Source organism: Labrus bergylta, chromosome 18 (assembly GCF_963930695.1).
Source record: "Labrus bergylta chromosome 18, fLabBer1.1, whole genome shotgun sequence".
NCBI lineage: Eukaryota > Metazoa > Chordata > Actinopteri > Labriformes > Labridae > Labrus > Labrus bergylta.
Window position 1 is genome coordinate 20,352,579 of NC_089212.1, and position 23,749 is coordinate 20,376,327.

At 45.1% G+C, this 23,749-nt stretch overlaps 1 protein-coding gene across 13 annotated transcripts in view; it reads left to right on the forward strand.

The window, feature by feature from the left end:
- Positions 1-23,170, forward strand: part of meis2a (Meis homeobox 2a) — an 80,408-nt gene extending 57,238 nt beyond the window's left edge. For 5 of the 13 annotated variants that reach the window (XM_029278214.2, XM_029278216.2, XM_029278219.2 and 2 more), the window contains 3 exons: positions 15,643-15,701; positions 17,350-17,460; positions 21,265-23,170. In XM_029278214.2, coding sequence (XP_029134047.1) covers positions 15,643-15,701; positions 17,350-17,460; positions 21,265-21,605 — 511 coding nt within the window. In that variant the 3' untranslated portion in view covers positions 21,606-23,170. Of the gene's footprint in view, positions 1-15,642; positions 15,702-17,349; positions 17,461-17,966; positions 18,066-21,264 lie in introns of all 13 variants that reach the window. The other 8 variants (XM_029278222.2, XM_020638684.3, XM_020638686.3 and 5 more) reach the window with 3 other exon arrangements.
- The last annotated feature ends 579 nt before the right edge of the window (positions 23,171-23,749 follow it).

Genomic DNA, 23,749 nt, shown 5'->3' on the forward strand with positions numbered 1-23,749 from the left:
GCACCATCCCCTCCCACTTTTTTTAAATCTCCCTTTACGTTTACCTGCAGCTCACCTGTACACACGCAGAGAAACAAAAGTAAGCCCCAAAACCGTTTGTCTCTGCACCACAGGAGACACTCCATCTGCGTCTATATCCAGTCTATATCATTAGCTGTTAGCTTCACCTGTTAGTAACCCACACCCCATTAGCTGTGTGATGCTAATAAGGAACAAAGGAAAAGGTTAAAGTCCACAATCTCAGTGCTTTAGTGTTGAGCAGATGAGGAGGTGGACTTGATTATCCTGTTAATAGTTTTGCGTGTGTGTGTGTGTGTGTGTGATGCACATTATAACTAATGGCGTACCCTATGCTTACTCAGTATGTGCATGAGATGTAATGTGTGTATACAATGTGTCAGGACGCCATTAGTTGAGCATTAGGTAGCGTGTTTACTCTGCTCACATTTTGAGACAACTGGCGTCATGCTAACAGAAGCGGGGAGTGGTCCGAGATGTGATTGCATTTGTTCAAGATTGCGTCGGGAGAGGTGAGGGCCGTGTCACACAAGGCATTCCCGGGTTCAAGAAGTAGGTGAAATGGCAGGCGTCTATTCCTGGGAGAAGAAGCGTTTACAGTTTACAGTATCTGCCCGTGTGTTTTTCCTGCCTCAGCACCTCCTGTTGTCCTGCTATCAGTCTGGGCTAAATGGGGCCTGACCGATTCCTTTCATGTGTCAGCGTCAGACCCAGCACGATGTGGCCTCACTCGCTGCCATAAACGCACACACCAGCAAGCTATCCTGGCTTCCGCACATACAGACACACACACACACACACACACACACACACACACACACACACACACACACACACACACACACACACACACACACACACACACACACACACACACACGGCGAACATAACACGCAGGATTATTACATGGGCCCGAGAAATGACGCGGATGACAGATGACTGAGAGAAACGGCGTCTAAAAAAAAGGAAGGAAATTGTCCCCTCATTATTCCCTCATCTCACAGGCAGTCGGTTGGTCATTTCCATGGCATAGAGAGAGAGAGAGAGAGAGAGAGAGAGAGAGAGAGAGAGAGAGAGAGAGAGTATATGTCAGTTCTTGGCATCTATGATGACTGACTGCTGTGCCACTGGAGCACTAATAACAATAAAGAGGGCAATAAGCCACACTCTATTTTTACCTCTCTGCCTCTTCTCTACAGCCCAGGGGGGAATACATGCATAGACACACACACACACACACACACACACACACACACACACACACACACACACACACACACACACACACACACACACACACACACACACAGGGGAGAGGCTCTAATTAGCGGCAGAAAGGAATACAATGAGTGAGTTATTAAGACACAGGGGCGGATCACAGCCAACCTTTGCCCCCTGTCGGAGCACAGGTCACATGATAAGGGAAGGATATCCGCCAGACGACGGCGCCAAGCGGCCTGTGCCCACTGAGGAGATGAAATAAGCTCAATCTCTGCGGCCATTCAGGTTAGAGCACGGTACACTGATTGTTTTTTTTTTTTTCCAGTGAGAATCTGTCCTCATCAGGTGGACTCGATCCACCTTTAGGCATCCTCTAATTCAATACGCGTTGACTTTATTTCCACATTAACCTCGTTCTTTTGTTCAGAGTGCGGTTGCGTTAGTTGTGCAGGTGGATTGAAGCAAACTCTAAAACGGGGTGGAAAGGAAACTGCGTTTTTTTTTTTTTTTTCAAAGACGTTGCACTCCTATGCCTTTTCAGCTTCTGCCTATCGACACATAATCTCGGCTCTCCGGCTGTAGCGCAGCATGCAGATAAACGAGTTTAGCCAGCTCTGAACTGACATGTTCTGCAGCTCTCTTCACAGCATGTTCCCCCCTCTCTCAGATCCTTGTTTTCCCTCTCTCACACTCTCCAGACTTCTTCAGAGTTGAATTTACCCAACAGAGGCCGCAGGTTCACATGCCCATTGTTAGTAACGGTCAGGCACTTTTTATTTGTAAAATCTCAGACCAGAAAAAAAAAAAAGCGAGAAAAACCAAAGCCAAATTTGTTCCTCCACTTAGCAAAGCTTTTTCCACCCTCTTCCTCGGTCCAATGAGACACTAAGGAACACTGGCTTTTATGATTTTTATGATTGTTTTATGATCCTCTGGTTTGGCGGGCAAGCCCGTTATGAAATACAAAATAATAACTAATATTTTCCAAATGTAACACAAAGCTATGAAACCGGCCCAGCCGCCTGTTTTTCCACATTCTTCCTAAGTATTTAAGTCTTATGAATCTCACACAGACTTTGAGGTCCGCTTTCCTTCTTCTCTATATCACTAGCTATTCCTTTTCATTTCTCTCTCTCGTCTTTCTGCCACATTGGTGGGCTAGTTGACTGAAGTTGCTGGTTATCTGTCTAACTTTGACCCAGATGGAAATGTCAGGCTTTTTTTGGCTCCAACCAGGGACTCCCGACAGTGGCCATCTTATGCCCCCCTGGCTTTCTAAATATACAGCTGGAGTGTGGAGAGGTTGTGGCTGTGTGCTCGTGTGAGTGTGTGTGTGTGTGTGTGTGTGTGTGTGTGTGTGCATCTATAAGTGTCTATGTGAGTCAGACTGAGTGAGAGAGAAACTATCGGGGCGCTGCCAACACAGGCATCATGATCCCTCTCATTTAGGGACCGCTAATTGGCAGTTAATTAGCAGAATTGACTCTGTTGTCAGATCCCAAGTGCCAGCCCCCCTACCAACACCCCCTACCAGCTAAGTTCATTTGATCTGGCTGCTTTCTTGATGCTGTAATAATAATCCCCGTTTTATCTGTTTTGGAGGGGGAGAAGCATTTGGTAAACCATATTTTCGTTATTGGCAGAGTAAAACAGAACAGGCTCCCTGTTGTAGCAGGTTTCATTTTGTTTTTCATTTAGTTCTGCAGTTGTTCGCCATCCAAATATCTGTTCACAGTGAACACTAGACACGTGCTGTGCTCACAGAAAAAGCCATGGGAGTATTAAATAGCTAATGCTAATGGGCCCACGCCTTCTTTATCAGACACTAAGGGCACACAGGGTCAAGGCATGTCATGAGCACCAACGTCGGCCATGCAGCGGCCCAGTGCCCACCTCTGAGTTATGAAAAACAGGTGCTGCCTTAGAAAAATTGGCACTGTCTGGCAATCATGAGCCCTTTTTTTTTTTTACTTGTTTTCCCATTACAAGACTCTACAAGGCGGTGGAATTCTCCCAGAAAAGAAGGCATGTAAGAGAGCGGAGCCAGACGAGGCAAGATAGAGCTGAAAGAAGCATTAGAGAGAACGCATTAGAGAGAGATGGGAGGAGGGAGGTCTTTGTACTTCTCTGCTCCTTTTGGCTCTTTTATTCCTCAACGGCTTGGTTTTATTGGTGGGTCGTTTAATAACAAGGGCTCTGCGTTTGAAATAAAGTCGAGCTGCGTTTGCGTGGGCGAGACTACTTCTTTTTTTTTTTTTTCTTCTTCTTCTTCTTCTTCATTTTAAGATGGTAATTTCTGCACTAGGGGTGAGAACTGGGGGAGCGATGGAGAATAGGAGAGGGTGAGAGAGCAAGAGGTTGAGAGTGTGGGATAGGGAGGATTCAAGGAGAATACAAGGGAGTAAAAGTAGGTTAATTTATTTCATTTGCTGGAAGAGAAGGAAGTTAAAACGAAGAAAAGAACAAAAAAAAAAAAAAAAAGGATGGTGATAGTGAGAAGGAAAAGTGTAGGATGCTGTTTTCATGAACAAGCAGCTTAATGCACACGGGCAGCCACAGTAAGCCTGCCAGAATCTCCCTGTGCCTGAGGCCATCTGTGAGCAGAATAGCAATTTTATTACTTTGTCATTAAACCAATTTCACAGCAGTATTGTTTGTTAATGAGCAGCCGCAAACGAGCGAAGATGTCACGTACTAGAATAGCAGCAAGATTTGTGACCCCACTTCTCCTCCATCTCATCCCGCCAACCTGCACCTCATTCTTATTTTTATTCTTCTTCTCACTCTCTGCCGCCGCCGCCGTCTTCCTCCCTAACATCCTTTACCGCTCTCTCTATCGCCTCCATCCTCCTATCTTCCCTCATCCTTTTCCTCCCTTCCCTCCCCCCGTTATAGGGGTCCCCGGCTCATAAAAGGTGGGGAAACTGCCGAAAGATAAAATGCAAAGTCTATACAGTCAAGTCTGTGTTTATGAGCTTCCATTTGCCTTTAGAGCTCATTGGGCCGAATGGTTTTCTCCGTGGGCTTTCAGGGGTGTGCAGCTGGAAAAGCCTGCGATGTGGGGCCTGTTATTTCGCTTTAAAGCCCAAACGTGGGTGCCAGCGGCAAGTGCCAACAGAGGGACTAGCCGTTTGAATAGGTGCATAAGTCCTTTTGGATTGTATGCGAGGTGATGTCATGCATTTTTGGGGACTTTTTTTCAAAGTTGTTTAGAGAACCAGACGTGATCACTGGATTTGTTTATTGTGGTTTGTTTGAAAAGAAGTCTACCAAACGAAGAGGTCAGCTTGATTTCAAAATGATCTGTTTTTGCCATGGTGCATCAGCTGCTATGCTTCTTTATGGGTCTTTATTGGCGAGTCACGCTGTTTATAGTTTTCCTCTGGAGGTCAGTCGAGCTCTTGGCCTTTTTTTTTTTGTGGCGTCTGACTTACAGAGACAGCCAGGGAGACAAAAAGAGAGATATAGAAAGGGGGATTTAAACCGAGACCCCAGAGGATCAGACTACCTGACAGAGTAGATTTGGAATAATTAGTTTTATCTGCTGGGGGAGATTGCCGCAGGAGCTGTGTGTTAGCCACAGGCTGCTGCGGCTGCTGCTGCTGTGTGTGTTTTTTTTAGTTTGGGATGTGTTTCAGGGTAGATGAATGTTGTGTGTATGTTTTGCAAAGGGGGGGTTTATGGGTGTGTTTGGGGGACTTAAAAAAGGATAAAGGTGACCAGGTGTAACAGAATGGCCCTGAGGGTGTGTGTATGTGTTTGTGTGTGTGTGTGTGTGTGTGTGTGTGTGTGTATGCTTTGGAGCCAGAAAGGACAGGAGCTCCTTCTTTGGCTGAGCTCTTTAAACTCTGTGAACCTCTACAAGGTATTTTCTCTCTGTCCAGGCATGCTCGATCTCTCACTCTTTCTCTCTCTGTTTGTCTTTATCGCCCTCTTTCACACTTTACATTCCCCCTCTGTCTCTCTCTCTCTCTTCCTCTGCGTTAGGGTATACAGTAACAGTTTGTAAATAAGCATGCTCTTCTATCTTTGCTTTGTTTTCTCGGTGTCATATTCAGAAAACAACCTCCCTTGACCTCCATTCCCCTCCTTACAGACACAATGAAAGTGAGTGTTTTTGGATATGAGAGGGGAGAGAGGACTGTAATCACATCCTCAACAATGCTCCAATGTGTTATTGTTACCTGTTGTCTGTGTGTGTGTGTGTGTGTGTGTGTGTGTGTGTTTCTCTGCATTTTCTGAAGCTGTGATTCATGGGCCCCGTGCCCTCTGTGGCTTTGAGATGCAGGCCAATAAGCCCATCATGGAGGACCCTATAAATCAATACAGCCCTTTGTTTGTTTAAGCCATGCTCTGCCCTAGTTCAGGCCTGTTATGGATGAGATATCAGTGAAGTCAGTGCCAGGCAGGGAAAAAAAGGAGTGGAAAAAGGCAAGAAGGAGAGAGTCATAGAGCCTCTCCACTTAAAAAAAAAACCCCAATCCAATCTTAATTGGAATGTGGCCCAAAATCTTCTGCATATCAAACCTTGTAATTTGCAATTTGTGTGCACTTTGATGAAGTTATCAGAGCTAGCTGGAGGAATTAGCTGCTATTAGGCAACGCACTAACATGCATAACAAGATGCAGAGATACAGAGGAAGAGCTGGAGAGAGAGAGAACAATGGGGTGTATATTAGCCTAATCTAGGGGTTTTCTCTCTGCCTAGGCTTATGAATATTTATTCCTCCCATTACCGACAATGATGTTTCAATTGGGAGACTATTTGAGCATGTGCAGTGGGGGGGGGGGGGTCTGTATTTTCCCTGGGGTTGGAGGGTGTGTTCCTTTAGTCCCCCGCCCCAAGACATATGTTCTATCATCTAGGAATACTGGTATCACAGACTGAGGTAGAAACATAGTAGACCTCCAGGATGATTTCATAAAAACAAAACAAAACCTTTCTTAAGAATGAAGTCATCCGTGTTTTGATCATATTACTAAATCCTTCATGGGAACAGGACACTCACAGACAGCACACAGACAGCACACAGACTCAAATACAAGCTCCATATTCTGCAGTCGAGGCTGAATTGAATGTGGCTTTTGTGACTCACAGAGCTTGCTGTATTTGTTTCAGGCTGTCACATATGAAGGAGGCCAGTCAAAGCTGCACACAGTCAGTGGTAGAGCTGATCTGAGAGGCAGAGGGCTCGCTTCAGGCCACCAGGCACATCAGAGTCCCTGTGGTCTGCTCCACAGTGTCACTGCTGCCTCTGCCAGCGCTCCCCTCCACAAACAACAGCTATTTATATCAGCAGCCTGCTGCTGGGGCCTTTTCAGCCCTAAACTCTTCCTTCTGACCGTGCCGGCACATGTGTGTCTGTGCGCCCTGTGTGTTCACGCTTATGTATGTCAGAGCGATTATGTGCAATTGAAACTCCGATTAATTATTCAAGAGTGGAGGCGGAGGCAAGCCGACAACATCTGACCAACGCCTCTCGTGGTCACTAATATGTGCGAGACGCGAGCACACTCGAGTCGGACGCATCATGGAAATGTGCTCGGTGGAAACACTCACTCACATGCCAGAGACACAATGATGAGAAGATGATGACATCCCAGTGGGAGGGAAAATCCCTTTCCAAACACTTACGCACACACACAACAGTGAGTCCTGTACCCAGTAGTCTGGCTCTTACATGCACGGGCTCCTAAACCCGGGCTTAAGAGTATTTCGACAGTCTATCCACAAGGTTTAGGTGTCACTTTTTAATTGCTCAAACTGCTGTCGGTTTCACCAATCTGTAACACTGCAGCAATTTAAGTGGGAATGAAAAGTCTCAACAGTAGAGAGAGAATTTGCATGTCTATATATTTTTTGGGGTTGGGTGGTAAAACGGGGGCACCTTCCCTCTGCAGCCTCCCATCGCCTCTTACTTCTGCTAATGCATTTGAGATTCAGGAACCTAAGTTCATGTCTGCATGCTCAGAAGTGTACCCAAGCATGCATGTGTGTTGCATAAGACCCAACAGTGAGAGCCCTCTTGGCAGCCCTCGTCTTCTACTTCTTTGAGCTGAACCCATTATAGTCGTATAAAAGGAGGGAGAAGAGGAGACGTTTGATATGAGGCAAAGGAAACAGATTGGCCTTATTTCCTTCCTGGCTGCCGCAGAGCAGACACTTGTGTTGCCTAGACGATGCAGCCAATTGACACTCAATTTTGTTTGAAATATCACGCCTCTATCATGTCATTATCAGCTTCCCCTGGTAATCCACAAAGCCGCCCTGTTTGATATCTGACAATAAGAGAAGGTGGGGGGGGGGGGGGGGGGGGGGAGTCACAAAGTCGGGGAATCTCTCTCACTCGATTACCAGGCAGAGAGGAGGGAAGAAAGGGTCGAGAATGAAAGGAAAGCAGAAGAGAGAGAGAGAGAGAGAGAGAGTGAGACAAAAGAGGGGGTGAAAGAAATAGAGATAGAAAGATAGTAGAGGAGGGGGCTAAAAAAAAAAAAAAGTCACACATTTGTATGATAGGAGTGAAAAGTGAATGGAAACAGACATTATACTTGCCCTCCCTGTAAAGATTTGCAAAAAGCCCAAGAGGCTGAGCATTGGGAGGGTGGGGGGGGGGGGATCTGGGCAATAGGGGTGGCACTCTTCACAAGTGAGAAAATAGGGCGATCTTGTAAGCACACCCACTCATCTCAGGAGGCCTGATGGGTAGTGAGGTTAATGATAGAGCAGGATTCATTCTTTCTTTCTGTTCTTCTCTGTGTGTGTCTGCCAGCCTGCCAGCATGCCTATACACTCCATTTTCTTGCTGGCCCTGCATGAAAGCAGGAAGCCCTCACCCACCCAAAAGGTGAGGTGCGGAGGAATCAGCGCTACCTTCCAGCGCTGACGGCCTCTGTCATGCGCTATGTGCTGGAACCTTTGACGAGGGGCTAATATTGACAAATGTAAGATGTTTTTTCAGATACTCTTCAAACAACGCAAAACACAACTGTTGGTCCCTCAGCTCCCGGGCTGGCAGAGAAAACTGTTTGTGCACCTATGCACGCTAATAAGGTGTTCTCTTAGGGGAGAAACAAGGAGATTTGGATGAACTCTTTCCTTAATCCCCAGATCTGTTGTAAAAAAAAATAAAAACATTACAAAAACATTCCAGGGCAGAGGTGTCAGGCTCCAAGGGAAAAGGGAGGTTAATGACGGGAAATATTAGGGGACTGTCTCGGAGACAGGAAGAGACAGATTAGACGATCCCACCCTCATACCTCGCATCAGAAAGCAGGTAGAGCTAGGGCAGGTTAGCCACGCTGGGTTGCTACAATAAGGCCTCTTTCATACAGGTGTGTTGACGCCTGGGGCAGGCTTGGCCTCGGCCCATTCCATTCACTCTGGCTGATTTGAACAATAACTATCATATCTCTTAAAAGAGAAGGGAGGGTGAAGCATCAAGACGGAGATGCCTGAGAGCTGTGTCGGGGCCAAGAAAAACCCTGCTGCCGTTGTCAGAGCTTGTTGATGTTGTAGTGAGGAAAAAACGGGCAAGTTTTTTTTTTTTTTTTTTTTTTAATCCCCCCCACCCCTTCATAAACCCCACTTTTTTTTTTTTTCCACCTCTCCTTTCTCTCCCTCCACTTCTGCGCCGGATTCTGTGTTTTTGCGCCGTAGGACAGAGTGTGGTGAGGAGACAGAGGAACAAAGTGCTGCTGTGTGGAGCAGCAGCTGCTGCTTGCCGGATCAAAGGGGCAACAAGCGTGGTCTTCCTGGCCCAACGCTGCTCTGGAGGTGTTTGACGGACAGTCAGCAGCTGGGTCCGCACAGCCCGCCATGCAGGGGTCAGGCTGCTGGACTGCAAGGCCCAGGGGTGACATGCCCTCACTGGACAAGGGGGGAGAGGGGAGAAGGTGTTAGATGGGAGGGTAAATAGAGGGGAGAGATGTCTATGTTTGTTTCTTTTGTTGTTTGTCTTGCTGTTGTTGGTTAGAGAGCTTCTACTGGCTTTTTTTTTTACTACATATTTCTGTCATTGAAATAGTATGACTGTACACACAAAAAAGTAAGACTCCGTGTTAAAAAAATAACCCATTTTTTAATCGTATTGAATCAGTCTCAGCTTTACGGGCCAGGTATTCTTCACTTTCGGTGAATTCTGCTCTCTGTGTACGAAAGCATAACATCAAATATCGACAATAAACACAAATAAGGAAGGAATAATAAGTCAACAATGCAGTGGTGGGTAGAGGGATTGTAAAAGTAGCATGCATTAAATATAACAAAAATATATACCAAGTGATATTTCTGACGCTGTATTGAAGCAACAAGAGTGAAGGTAGTAGAGAAAAGCAGACAGAAGCAGAGGAGACATAACAACGCTAGCTAGCAAGCTAATGCTGCATTAACTGTGAAGATGAATACATGCAGTAAGACAGTTAAGTCAGCTGCACGATAATGCCTAAGAACAGCTGCACATTACATTTATAAATGCAGTGTGTAGTAAGCTGTAGATATTGAGAAGTTATCAGCGAACATTAAAGCAGTTTTTTTAAGCTAACTAGCATCTTGTAAAGATTTGTTAAATGTCCCAGGAAGAAAACAGCTGAATGATCCTCTGTTGTATTTTCACCATGAAACAAGCCTAAGATCTGCTTGTCATCGCCGGTTATTTGAATCTAGGTCAAAAAGAATCTCGTTGTGGCTGTTGTTGAAGATTTATTTTACAGGTTAAACCGTCAGTAGAATGGAACGCACCCCGCTGCAGCTTTGCACTTCGTTCCTACTGACAGAAAATCTGAGCGAGAAAAAAGAGAGAGACACAGAGAGAGAGAAAGAGAGAGAGAGAGCGAGTGTGCCGCAGTGCTATTGATTTATTTTAATTAGCTGCTCGTTAAATCGTGTCAGTTTGCAACACAAATATATAATTCTTTGTCTGATTTTCCACTCGAGTCTTAATGACTCGTACTCCCCGGGTTTCAGAGAGGAATGACTTCTGCAGCGAGACTGACAGAGCAGTGCAAATGTTACTCATATGAGGCTGAAGGGAGGGAGGAGGGGGGGGGGAGGGGAGGGGAGGGGGGGGGAGATGCCACAAAAGGGCAATGAGTGGAGTAATAAAAAAGGAAAGAAAAACAGGTCAGTGAAAGTCCATGGAGGAGAGGTGAAACAGTGCCCCTTAGAGAGGCAGACAAAAAGAGTGGGGAGGGTGCATGGGGATGAGAGAGAGAGGGAGAGGGAGAGAGAGAGAGAGAGGGAGGGAGGTAAAACTATGTAAACACAGTGGCTGCCCTAAACGTGGGCCCTCTCTCTCTCTCTGACGTTCCTAAAAAAAATGATCCCGCCTCGCTCTGCTTCACATCTGCACTAAATCAAACACGGGGGTGAGGTAATGTTCGCCCGGCTTATGTCTCTTAACTCCTGTTTTAACTTAAAGACGGGGAAGAAGGGATAGGAAAAAAGGGGAAACTCTCGTGCATAGGATAGGACGAGCGCGAGGAAGCTTCCTACCGTACCTGTTTTGTCCTTCGAGGAGTGAAGCCTGTGAAAGGTTCTTTGTCATAGTTTATGATAAATCCACAGATACCGAGGGTTCAGTCTGGTGGCAAGCTATGTATAAACTGTTACAGGGGGGCCTGTTAGGACCATGTGAGCTGATTCAATCAGTGTTGTTGACACTACAGTAGATCAGTGTTGGAGGTTCAGTAGCCCCAGACTTCCCCAACGTCTGAACGGACCATAATTAGTGTTTGCTTACACAAAACACACCCTCCTCATGGGGTTAATTTGCATGCACTTCCTGGTCAAAGGACACTGAATGTTCTACTCCTTTCTGCCTGCCTGTCTTTCTTTTTTTCCTTTTTTTTTTCGGAGGGAGGGGATCAAACTAAAGCCTTCCTCCTTTGATTCCACTGAGTTGTGACTCAATGTGACTCAATCGCTGGAGGTTTGGAATCTCTATTTCAGTCTGAAGCTCAAGTATGGAAGCAATGATCTTTAATAGGAACCAGAGGACGGCCATGTTTGCGAGCAGTGATCGGGGATTGAGTTCAGCACGTTCTTGTTCAGATTGTGTTGCATCTAATCTTCCCGTAAAGACATACATGGGGCCCAGGAATATGACTCACAAACGGAAACTCGCCCCTCTGCCTTCGCACACGAAGCTTTGAAAACGGGCATGTGCAGGTCAGCCGTGAAGGCAATAAACTGTCAACGATTCCTTGCGTCGCAATTTTCAAAGCTGCCGCCTCTCTTTGCACGCTCTGCAGAGCCACATTTGGAGCGGCCTGACGCTCGTTTCTCGGAGAAGACATGTTCAGTATTTCTCTGTTTCTCTCTCTGGCTCTGGCTCCATTTCTTTCTTTCATCACAAACTCGTCAAACGAGTGACCCTACTCCTGATTGGCTGAGTTCCCTCTGCTCTCCACAGCAATTGGCCAGACAAACAGAAAGTCTCTCTCTCTCTCTCTCACTCTGTCTCATCTGTCTCTCTCTCTCTCTCTCTCTCTCTCTCTCTCTCTGTTGGCCATGCTCCAGGGTAGGGTGGTTTGGCATGACGATTTCTCAGGGAAGGAATGCTGACAACAGGAGCGAGTTACCAGGTGTGGCTGCGAGTCAGTTAACCAGAAACAAGGCCTTTCTGACAGATTGAGATGAGAAAACGAAGAATGAATGCAAGCACTGAGTCAGGCGGACTGGTTTGCTGTGATTTCATCTTCAAACTTTAAATAACCTTCCACTGTATCTCCACATGATGCAGCTGGTTTGAAGCATTCAAAGAGAGTCCATCTATTAAAACAGGGGTTGTAATGAACAGTATAGGATTATGTAAGTTCCCTAAATTCCTTGTCAGACCTTGTTGTCTTCTTCCGTCTCCGACCCTTAAACCTGTCCACCCCCACCGGGTAAAGCATAACATTGTATGCTAGCCAGGGCATTTAACACCTCTCTGAAGTCCCATCCCCCCCCCACCCCCTCCTCCTCCTCCCTGCGTGTGTGAGCAGATATTAGTAACCAGGGATGCCAAGTTGATCCAGCCTAGCAGAGACCCTGTGTCAAGTGGACTCCTGCTGCCGTGGCTCCATCATTCATAACTGTCTGTTATGTTCCTGTGCCACCTGCGCAGCCACAACACCGGGCGCTAGTAAACTTAGCGCTGTCTGTGTCGTCACGGAGGAGGGGTCCTCAGCCTTCCACTGCATTTGTACATACACATGTGTTTGTACACGTGTCCACTCACACCATTCTCAGGGCATGTCAGCGAGAAGGGCTACTGTTGCCCAATTGGCGCTGGGGTGTGAAGAATGCGCTGACATGCACACACACACACACACACACACATATTGACTGACATGTGCATACTGTAAATGTGTTTTTAAAGGCTAGAATGAAATAGCTGCCCACGTTAAACAGCAGTGGACCGCCGGCCCCCACCGGCACCGCTTTCTCCTGGGGTAATGTACACATTCTGAGCTCTATCCTGAGGAATAACCTCCACACGACCCCCTAACCTTGCCTTTAATTATTTGTTTGAAGACAGCATGGAGTTCACATGCTGAGAGGTGTACTGTGTGTTCATGTGTGTGTGTGTGTGTGTGTGTGTGTTGGTGTTTCTGAGCTCTAACACTGAGCAGAGGCAGGCCATAATAAGCTAGACCACCAGATGTAGATAATAAAACATGGGTCTTTTTTTGGTTGGAGGTTTTTTTTTTTTTTTTTTTTTTTTAGCTAGTGTCCCCTGTGAGCCTCCTGTGTTCTGGTTAGCCTACAGACACACTGGCGGGGCTTGTGGTCATGTCCATGGTGTGGATGTGTGGATTTACGGCGTGCACGCATGTTTTAGCGAGTGGTTGGGAATTCCAAATCCCTGTGGTCAACCTCTGTGTCTCTCTCGGGGGGGGGGGGGGGGGGGCATGGGTCCTTAGATTCATCCATCCATCCATCTATCTATCCCTCCACCCGGGTCGACCGGCCTTCATCTCTGGAGGATTCCTAGTGGTGTTGTTCTAAGCACACACCATTAGCAGCTCACGGGTCGAGGGAAAACAGTGTTATCAGGCCTGGCTCTGATAATCTCAATTGGCTTTACTCGGGCTGATAAAAGGTGCTCTAAGGCCACGAGAGGGGCCCTCGGTCAGCCCCCACTCCCTACAGTTCACCGCATCACCTCCTGGTTACTGTGGCAACTTGTTTAGCGCACAAAAACAGAGCCATTATAGGTGTGTGTGTGTTTGTGTGTGTGATATGGTTGTTGTCAGCCAATGGGGAATGCTTAGGAAGAGGGAGGAAATAAATTAAATATCCACATGTTTGTGCATCAAGAAATTACCATTTCAATGAGAACAAACATCTTCCTTTGCGAAACATTTTCCCCGTTTATTTAGCGTGTTACATTTCCTGAAAGAAGTTTAAAGCCTAAGAGGAGGAACACGGTTTTTGAAGGAACATTTCAAGATAAAAGTCAGAAAAGAAACCTGGAAACTGCACTTTGATCTCACTCAGCTTACTCTCGAGTCCATAGAGAATTTCCTCTGCAGTCGCTGGAAACCGTATGGGCTAGTTTAGCACCTGGGAAGAACATTCCTAATATTATGTGTTTATGGTTATGTCCCAGAATAGGTAAGAAGGCATGTGGTTGTGATTTTGAGTCCCTTGGTGTGTCTAGAAAGGGAGAAAGCGGGACATGTATTTCTGAAAAGGCTTCGCAATCTGGTCTAACAGAGGGAGTGTGATAACAGGAATGTATTACTGTTTTCTTGCTTAGCTGGTTCTGATGCTCAAAACGTCTTTCTCTCTTAAGCAACGTCGGCACTTCTGACAGCAGAGCTATCTCAGAATGCTTCATCCCCTTTCTTCTTACAGAAAAGTACTTTCACAGTTAATAAAACTTTATCCTTTATGCCTCCCTTAAATCACGAATTACAATAATATCATTTCCAATCCATCTCTCTCTTTTGCTTATTCTCATATATGGACGTGTTTCATCTTTTTTTTTCTCTCGGGGGGCCCGCGGCTCCCCTGCGTACCTGCACTCTAGATGCCCCTCGGCAAATGAGCACTGCGTCTTTTCTTTTCCCGACCGTGCATTTTGTACATTTAACCATGTCACTTTGAGCCCGGCAGATTACAGGCGTTTAAGTTCATTGGAGAAGGTAAGGGCAGGTATCAGGGCTTCATGGGGGATTAGGAGCCCAAATTGGTTCCAGCTCTCCCTTCCTTCTAATGACCAGTTCTTTAGCCCCACTGATGGTGCACTGGCCCGTATGTTAGCAGAAGGCGGTGCTGCCTTTTTTTTTTTTTTTTCTTCTTCTCCGCTTTTCTGGAACCATTGAAGGACTCCATGCTGGACAGCTCTGACGTGATTTGAAACCCCTCTTTAATATCAACCACATGGTGATACCTGTAGCGTTAAGTCCATGCTTGATTCTTTTTTTTTTTTTCATGTGAAAGAGGAGGATATAGAGAAAGAGAGAAAGGTGGAGAGCTTGAATGGCCTGAGTGGCCAGCTTGCCTTCGACACAGCCCAAGGCGTCCCATTCTGAGTTTTTTTTAAAAAAAAAAGAGGGTCACCCCTGGCTGGCACTCACCTCCAGATGACCTCCGGCTTTACACTGGAAAAGCCACAGGAGCGAGGCCGGCTGGGGAGGCTTTGTGGAGCTGCACTTATTCGCTGCTGTGGTGGTGATAAAACTTCAGACAGCCTAATTGATGGGCTTGCTGACATAACAATACCTTGTGAAAGCACGGAGTGGCTCATGCCTGGTCCTCATTTCTAGACAGCTGGAAGGGGAGCAGAACCCCCTACAATGCAGCCAGAGTGGGGGTCCCACAGAGGGGAAGGGTTGGAGGTGGGGGGGTGGAATGGTGGGGAGTCATGAAAGGAGCCATTTGTATGCTGCACTTTGCTAACGTAAAGCTTACTTTGAAATTCCAATGGGTGATAACACTGCAGACATAATATTGTGTTGGAGGGCGAGCTACAGACATGACACTGTACTTCATATAAACGTGCTGCGTTTGCCGGGTGGAACTGGCTGCAGGAAAAAAGGAAAGAGAAAGAGAGGGATGTGCCACAGTGAGGGTTCCTCTGTGCCCGAGCTGCACTTAATACTTGAGGAATGTCTCCCTGGTGCCCATAGCAACCAAACGTAATCAAAAGCTTTATTAAAAGCGGGGGGAATAGATCATAAGGAACATTAAAAGTATCCCTCACTGGGTTCCCAAGTCAGCACACAATTGCCCTTTTGTTTGTTGCGGTTTTGTTGTGCGCGCCTCTCTCAAGGACTCGCTGGCTAATGTTGCCATTAAGTCATGCTACACAGTTTTGTCTTTGTGCGAGCTTGTGATGAATCTTTCTGTGTGTGAATGCAGCGCTGATTTAACGTTTGTTTTTCTCCTCTTTTTCTCTCTCTCCTCTCCGCCAGGTTCATTAACGCCAGGAGAAGAATAGTACAGCCCATGATTGACCAGTCAAATCGAGCAGGTAAAAAAAAAAAAAAACACAAACGGACAATTCAGCCAGCATACAGCAGACTACTTCTTCTCTCTCTCTCTCTCTCTCTGTCTGTCTGTCTGTCTCCAGCATGAAGACACCCCTCTAAAATCCTTCACTGGCATGAACATCATGCCTGAAGCTCAGATTTTTTTTAAAGGGGCTCCCTACATGTACATACCCCCCAAAAAAAATCCTTTTCCTCTCCCTTCCTTCGATTTTCTCTATGAGATGTGTTCAGCAGCGGTGCAGGCCGTTTGCTGATTGACTCTAATTGGAGATTTCCCATTCTAAGTGGAGGGAGAGCTATATTAGCGCTCTCTCTGTGATTTACTAATTGGACACAAGAGGAGTGCCCGAAAAGCTAGCAGCAATTTATGAGTTATCCTCTCTTTTTTAGGCTTTTAAAAAAAAAAAAACGGTCCAGGGTTATGGGGCTAGTCTCAGTTCTTCTACTGCATTTTTAAATTCCCATATGATCATTGTATTATCAAGTAATCTATTTTTAGTCACAGAGGAGGTTTGGATTGAGTTAGCCTTGACTGATTTAGAACCAACATTTGATCTAAAGCCAATGCAGGGAGATTTAGATTAATCAAAAGGAGATTAGATTACATTAAACGTCATATTGTTAAATGATAACACAATTTATTTCCATTTTTCTGTTGCTGTCAGATAACAGACAAAAGCACAAACTTAAGTAGTAAACACACCACTGTGTTTCCTCACAGAATAATTCAGTCACCCTAAGCTTCATTGACTTTGACATTACAAAAAAATAAAGAAGCCAAGTAATTTGTCTCTGGGAGGAGAAAAAAAAATGTCTCTACACATCAGGGTGAACATTTTTACAAACAAAAACAAACGTGAGCCATGGATAAAATGAGATACACTCACATACGTGGGTGACTCTTCCTGCAATCCCTGTGCTCAGTGTGCAACAAATGTTGTGCCAAACAACAATCTGTGCAAAAACAGCATGACTAACAGCTCCCCCTAATCTTTACGAATTACAGATTATCCAAGATAATACTGTTATAGTGGCAGAATACACTGTGCTCTACAGTCTGCAAAGAGCATTAGTTAATTAGGCCTAATAATAGACAAAGCAAGAGGCAATTAATTACTTGTGTATCTTGACAATTAATCAGGAAAATCTTCAACAAATAGAGTCATTTTGTAGGTTTCTGATTGAATACAGATTAGTTTGCTCTTTTTAAGAGTAGACATGTATATCACGTTGTTTGTATGACTACTGAGTGAAAGAATAGCCTGCCATGGCAGAAATTCTTCTCATCCTGTCAAACTGCATGCTTTCTCCTCTCAGCTAGAGAACAATGTGTCTCCTGTGTGTGTGTGTGGTTTTGAATGACACTGGCTGAGTGTGTGTGTGTGTGTGTGTGTGTGTGTGTGTGTGCGTGCGTGTGCGTAAGAGTGTGTGTGCTTGCATGCGTGAGGACCCACTGTATGCGTGTTTGCATGCCACGCGTCAGCCAATGCGGTCCACAAACATGAGCACAATGTCTTACAGTATGTTTGGGCTGAAGCTGGGACAATTGCTGATTGTCTGGTGTGTTTTCTCTTCTTCTTCCACCCTCCCTCCCTCCCTTTTTCATGTCCACGTTTTGACTACAATCAGGTTTTCTTCTTGATCCTTCAGTGAGCCAAGGAGCAGCATACAGTCCGGAAGGCCAGCCAATGGGCAGCTTCGTGCTGGACGGTCAGCAACACATGGGGATCCGACCAGCCGGTGAGTCTGCCCGACTCTCCTCCACAGCACCTCATGCCTGCTTTTTAAGACACCAGTTTCACCCTTGGTTCCTCGCAGAGCTGATCACCACTGATCCACTTGTCTGTAGCATGAGATTTAGTGACCTCAGCACGGAGCAGGTCCCCAAGCTAGACCTAACTCTAACAAGTGAAACACAACCACACTAACAATTCTTTAAAAAAAGTCCCCTCACATACAGCACCTCCTGACTATCGCCTGTCTGTCTGTCTTGCTTGTTTTTATTTCCTCTAATCTAACAAATCCTTCACAACTGATCATAACAAAGGGATTTGTGGGATGCAATGCAAGATAAAAAACCTTTAAACCACTTCTTCACATCTCCCCACTTCCCTTTCCCCTAATCATTTTCCATCTAAAGCTAACCAAAACTCATCCTCTCTATCAGTGGCTCTCCTCTGACCTCTCTGTGATTCAAACTCCTGCTGACCTTTTTTTTTTTCCTGGCGTTTATCTCTTCCTTCCAGGGCCTATGAGTGGAATGGGGATGAATATGGGCATGGATGGGCAATGGCACTACATGTAACCTCCATCTTGTAAAGCAAAACGCAAAGAAAAAGGGGGAAGTAAGTACTGGGCTCTTTTCCTTGTTTTTCTTTTTTTTTTTTATACACTTTTGGGCTGTGGGTTTTATTTTGTTTTCAAGCGTGATTCTCTTTCACCTTATCAACGCTACCTATGCTTGCACTGCCCATCATTTTGCAAAAAGTCTACTGTATCTATCTTGAAGCTAGCATGCACTGGTGTTTTAACAGGATGGTGTAAGGGGTAAAGGGAAGGGGGGGTTTGCACGTCTTGGGAAAAAAAAGGGGGCTCGTCCTGGGACAGAGGGGATCTGACTTGTGGCGCCAGACAAACAGGAACAACAACAGAAAGAAGGAGGGGGGGGGGAGTGGGGGAAAGACAACCTGGCATGGCGTGCACAAATTTATTTATCACAACAGCGCCATCGCTCTCCCCATCCCGGACAGCCAATGCAAATGTTGGACATTTAGGGAAAAAATAACATCTCCTGGGGAAGGGGCTGACGGGGAGAAATTAAGCAGGCTCCAGTGAAGCGATAAAGAAGGAGAAGTGAAACTGTCCTCCGAGTGACATAAATCTGTCCGGGGAAGGATTGATGCCCAAATTATCTTATATGCAAAGACGGGAACAGCGCAGTACATTACGCTCCCCGAGCGAGATATACGGGCCGTGGGTGACATGGCCGATCCTTCACTGGGGGTTTGGTTTGAGCTGTGTAAAGGGAGGAATGAAGTGGAGGGGGGGGGGGAGAGAGAGAGCTGTGTGTTTTGATTATTTTTTACTGGAGGGAGACGATTTAGCGGGGGTGCAGTCTGACCTGAGACTTACAGACAAGAGCGGGGGAGACATTGAGATAAATTTATAAGGTTGTAGACACAAGCATGAGTGCATCTTAAAAGAAGGGGATCTCTTTCTCACACACAGATACAGTCTCTGTGTCTCTCTCTCACACTCACTTACACTCACACACACACACACACACACACTATCCCCATACCCATACGGCTAAATGGCGGCAGTCTGATTAAGCCGGCCATTCCGCCTCCCGCTAGTGTCACAGTGCTGACATTTGAAAAATCAAGACGTATCACATCCCGAAGGCGGCAGGGCAGAAGAGATTTTATTTTAACACCTAAACTCCCTTTGCCCAATGAGGCACAATATAATAACACTTACCTTGATTAAAAGAACCCTTTATATGTAAATGGAGACTGGATTTTCCAAAGGGTCACAGCGGCAATTCTGCCGACAGAGATCATTTCACCTCCTCTCTCTGTCTCTCTCTCTCTCTCTCTCTCTCTCTCTTTCCGTCTCTCATCCCCTCCTGTCTTTGCTAATGGCAGCAGGGAAAAAAAAAAAATCAGGAAGCAATGTTCCCTAAAACAGCCACACAGAGACAACATTTGCTCAGGTTGGCTAATTCTTAATATAGGGCTATATAATTTTGAGAGTATTTAATTACGTAACATACTTTATGCTTCATGACCAATTACATTAATAGCTTAATACAGAGGAATATTATCCTCTCTTGATTTGATTACGCAGCCACACAATATGGTGTATTTGGTACTTAATTATGGCCAGCCATTGAGCAGGACTGCTGTGCCATAACAGAAGTGAGGGGAGGCAGGCAGGCATGCAGAGATGGAGAGAGAGGCCTCAGTTATTGTCTTCAGATGGTTTTACCACTCTTGTTAATAAAGGGGGGGGGGGGGGGGGGTCTCAGATCTACTTAACGGAATGACTGCAGCTTACAAGACTGGAGATTACCAGCTTACAGTGTCAAAAACATCTGTTGGGCCTTTTAACAGGAGCCACTCTAGGTTATATGGAGGTGAGGGCACCCATCATACTCCTGCACCCTGAGTGATTTATTTCGTTTATGACCCCGGTAGTGAGGTTTTAAGAGACCGGCTCTGACAAACATGTGCATTTCAAATGAACTGACATGGACAGGGGGAGTATAAGAAAATGGAACAGCTTTCAACCAATGAGGCTGGTCATTAATCTTGGCCTTTGCTGTCCCCCCTTTTTTTTTTTCCCCCCCTCTCTCTTTCTCTCTCTCCTTTCTCTCCTCCTCTTCTTCTCCCTCCCCTCACCGGGGCCCTCCAGTGTAATTTCTTAATTGCAGTGTACTAAGGTGGAGGAATGCAGAGAGTGAGCATTGCCTAGTGACCTTGCAGCGACCTCTCCCCTCCTATTACAGCTTCTAATCCCCCAGGGGTTCACATTACAAAGCAGGGCCGGCCCAGACCCAATCCCAGACCCAGGCCCCCTCTGGCTCCAGCGGGGGGGACCCCCTGCTCTGACTTGTTTCTCCCCAAGGTCCAGGCCCTGTAGAGCAGCCATGTTCCCATACTCCAGCCCCTGGCTCCAGGAACAAAAAAACCCTCCACTTCCTCCCTGTTTCCCCTCTTTCTGATTACAACAAACAGCAAACAGTGGCACTGCGGAGCTGGCTGTGTGACCCGGGTCCTGTCACAGTGTGAGATATCCAGCATGCTGGGGTCTCTACACATATGAAGTAGAGTCCATCTTTAAGTGACATCAAAGTCCCCCACCTGCTCTTCCTTTCTTTCTTTTTATTCTTCCATTTGACTCCCTTTTATCTTTGCTACTCTTGTCTTGCTGCTGTTTCCTGCCCCCTTCAAAAAAAAAAAAGAAACCTACACACCATGCATCCAAGAGCAGCGCTTAGTTTGTAGAACCAAAGTCTTTAATGCTTAGTTGTCTCGGTGATGCAGCTAACTTGAGTCCTGCATTATTGAATAAACTGCTTTTAAGGGATTCTAAATCAAATATGTTCGCAAAAAAGACGCGTTCCCCCCCCCCCCCCCCCCCCCCCCGTGAGAGAGTGTCACTCAAGCCGGCCGGGGAATTGACTGCTCGGCTTGTAAAAAGTATTAGCACTTCTCCACATCAATACGCCTGCTTGGTTTTCATCACATCCTCCAGGACTGCAGTGTCTGCCTGAGGATGACTGAGGATCATTTTCCAACCTGAGACCTGACCACAACGCTATTGGGCATTGTAAACCACTCACCATGGGCCTGAAATAGACTGACCAATGACGTCTCTCTTTACTTGTTAGCTAAGACACGGTGTCATAAAACCTGCTAAGCCCTGTGAAGTCAGAGTTGTATATAAATTGAATTAAGGCCTGTTAACAGAGACAGACAAAATAGTTTTATTGACTGCATGTATTCATTTCTGTTTTTGTTTTTTTTTACTTCCTCTCAGGTCTGCCAGGCATGCCAGGGGATTACGTACCTCAGAGCGGTCCTATGGGCATGAGCATGGCCCCGCCCACCTATACCAACCCTCATCAGATGACCTCCCACCCCTCCCAGCTCCGACACGGACACCCTCTCCACGCGTACCTGCCCGACCACCACGCCCACCACCCTCATCATCCTCACTCTCACCACCATCACCCACACCCCCACCCGCACCACGCCATGCTGATGCATGGAGGACCCTCTTCGCACCCAGGAATGACCATGTCTGCACAGAGACCCCCTTTGCTCACCTCCATTGACCCCAGTACTGGAGGACAAGGCCTGGACATCCATGCCCAATAGTATAAGGGAACTTTTTGTTACCACGACAACAGCAGCTACTACAAGAAAAACAGTTTAAAAAAAAAGCGAAGAAGTCAGCAGCCCACAATAAATCCTATTTTGAGACTATTTTTAAGAATAAAAAGCGAACCCTTTTGACCAGAATTTGACACTAAAGAAACACAATTCCAGATGAGCTGTGATAAATCTTTCTTTTTTTTTTTAAAAGACTTGTCAATTTTCTTACTTTCATCCAAACGGAGGACCAAGCTGACAAGAACACTTTGTAAAGTCTTGGGCTTTTGGTAACGATCAACAGAGGATGTTTTGACATACACGTGTGCAAAGAATGGACAAATGCACACACACACAAACACACAGACACACTTCAAAATCACACACTTTTTTGGCACACTCACTCACACACAGCATCATAAACATGTTCAGTACACTTTAATGTCAAACGCTTCGAAACTAAAAATCACTCTGGAAGATTAAAAAAAAAAGAGAAACAACAGAAAGACTCCAAGAGTTATAACTACTGTAGTATAAAAAGTATAGATAAATAAGTTAAAACTTGTGCATTTTTTGTTGATCACATGGTTTATGTTTCCTGAGCTAGTTTTAGAATTAAAGGTTAACCTTTTCTCTCTCACACTGTGTGTGCTCCTTCCTGGAGGAGAAACTGTCTCGCAGCACAGCACTAGACAAGAAAAAAAAAAAAAAGAAAACAATAAGAAGATGGAACATCTCAAAAAAGGCTCCAAACCACAGAGGGCGATCAGGTCCTGTCCCTCATAAGAACAGGGCATGATGGGAAAAGGCTGCTAAATGACACCGGATCTCTCCAGAAGATTCAGTTTGAACATTTGTCATGCCCTTCTTTTTTCTCTTTTTTTCTTTGGTTCATGAATGAATGTTTCCCTGTAGGTTTTAAAGGAAAAAAAACGTTCTTTGTTTGAATTGCCCAAGCACTGGATTGTGTTGGTTTTATACATTTTTATTTTAATATTATTTTATTTTTTGTACCCTGGACTCTCATTGGTCAGAGCCTATTGAAGGAAGCTTAAAAGTGGAAAAGCAACATCCTACGGCGCTTTCTTCATCTGCCGATCAACTCTCTTGCCATAAGGACAATACTGACACAAACGTTGATCCTGCAGCACTGAAGAAGCATTTGATGGTTGATGCACCAAAAAACTTATAACTTTAAAAAAAAAAAAAAAAAAACGACAAAAAAAAAAAAACTTAAATTATGAACTCAATGCTTTTGGGGGGAAAAAAAGCTGAGAGAATATTGTAACAAACTTCGTACAGAGTTCAGTCTATTAATTGTTTCATGTTAGATATTCTATGTGTTTACCTCAATTGAAAAAGAATGTTTTTGCTAGTTTCAGATCTGCTGTGGCATTGATATTGTATGTCCATGAATTCCTTCCTTTTTCAGCACGTGTTCCTCACTAGATGATAAGATGCCGTCTCCCTTAAGCTTTGTCAAAAATACATTAAATACTTGTATGAGGACTGTGACGTAATGTTTAAAAGGTGTTCAGTCACAAATGCTGTAATAAATATTTCATTTTTGATTTTTGTTAGATTTTTGTGTGATTGCCTGTGTTACAAACTGATTCCATGTTTCACTTTTAATAGTGATACCAGTCAGTGGTTTATTGTTGTCTCTATTATCTCTCAGAACGCATGTCTCCTGGGTATGTTGTCGCCTCTCAACAAGGTCTCACATTTTTATTTACATTAGTGGTCCTAACAGTTCAAGTCAAGTTTAAAACGTTTCAAGCTTTATTTGCAAATACTTTTTTTTTTTTAACCAGACTAGTTGTGGAGGTTTTTATGCACTCTTAAAATGAAAATAACTGATTATAATTATATATGGACAATTTATTTTGAAGGCCAAAAATGTCCTTACATTTTTAATTGCTGTTACAATAATGCAAAAACAATGTTTCAAGTTACTGAGGAAAATTCCCCAAACAGCCCACTTTAGCTTAGCACCAAAAGATAAAGGATCAGTGGTGGTGTGGTGCTAAATTTAAAGAACCAAGTGGATAATAAATAATATGTAAAAATAAATTAGAATAAATGATAATTTCTGAAGATTAATTTGTAGAGATTTTATTTTAGTCAAATTCCCATTAAGGTTTTTTTTA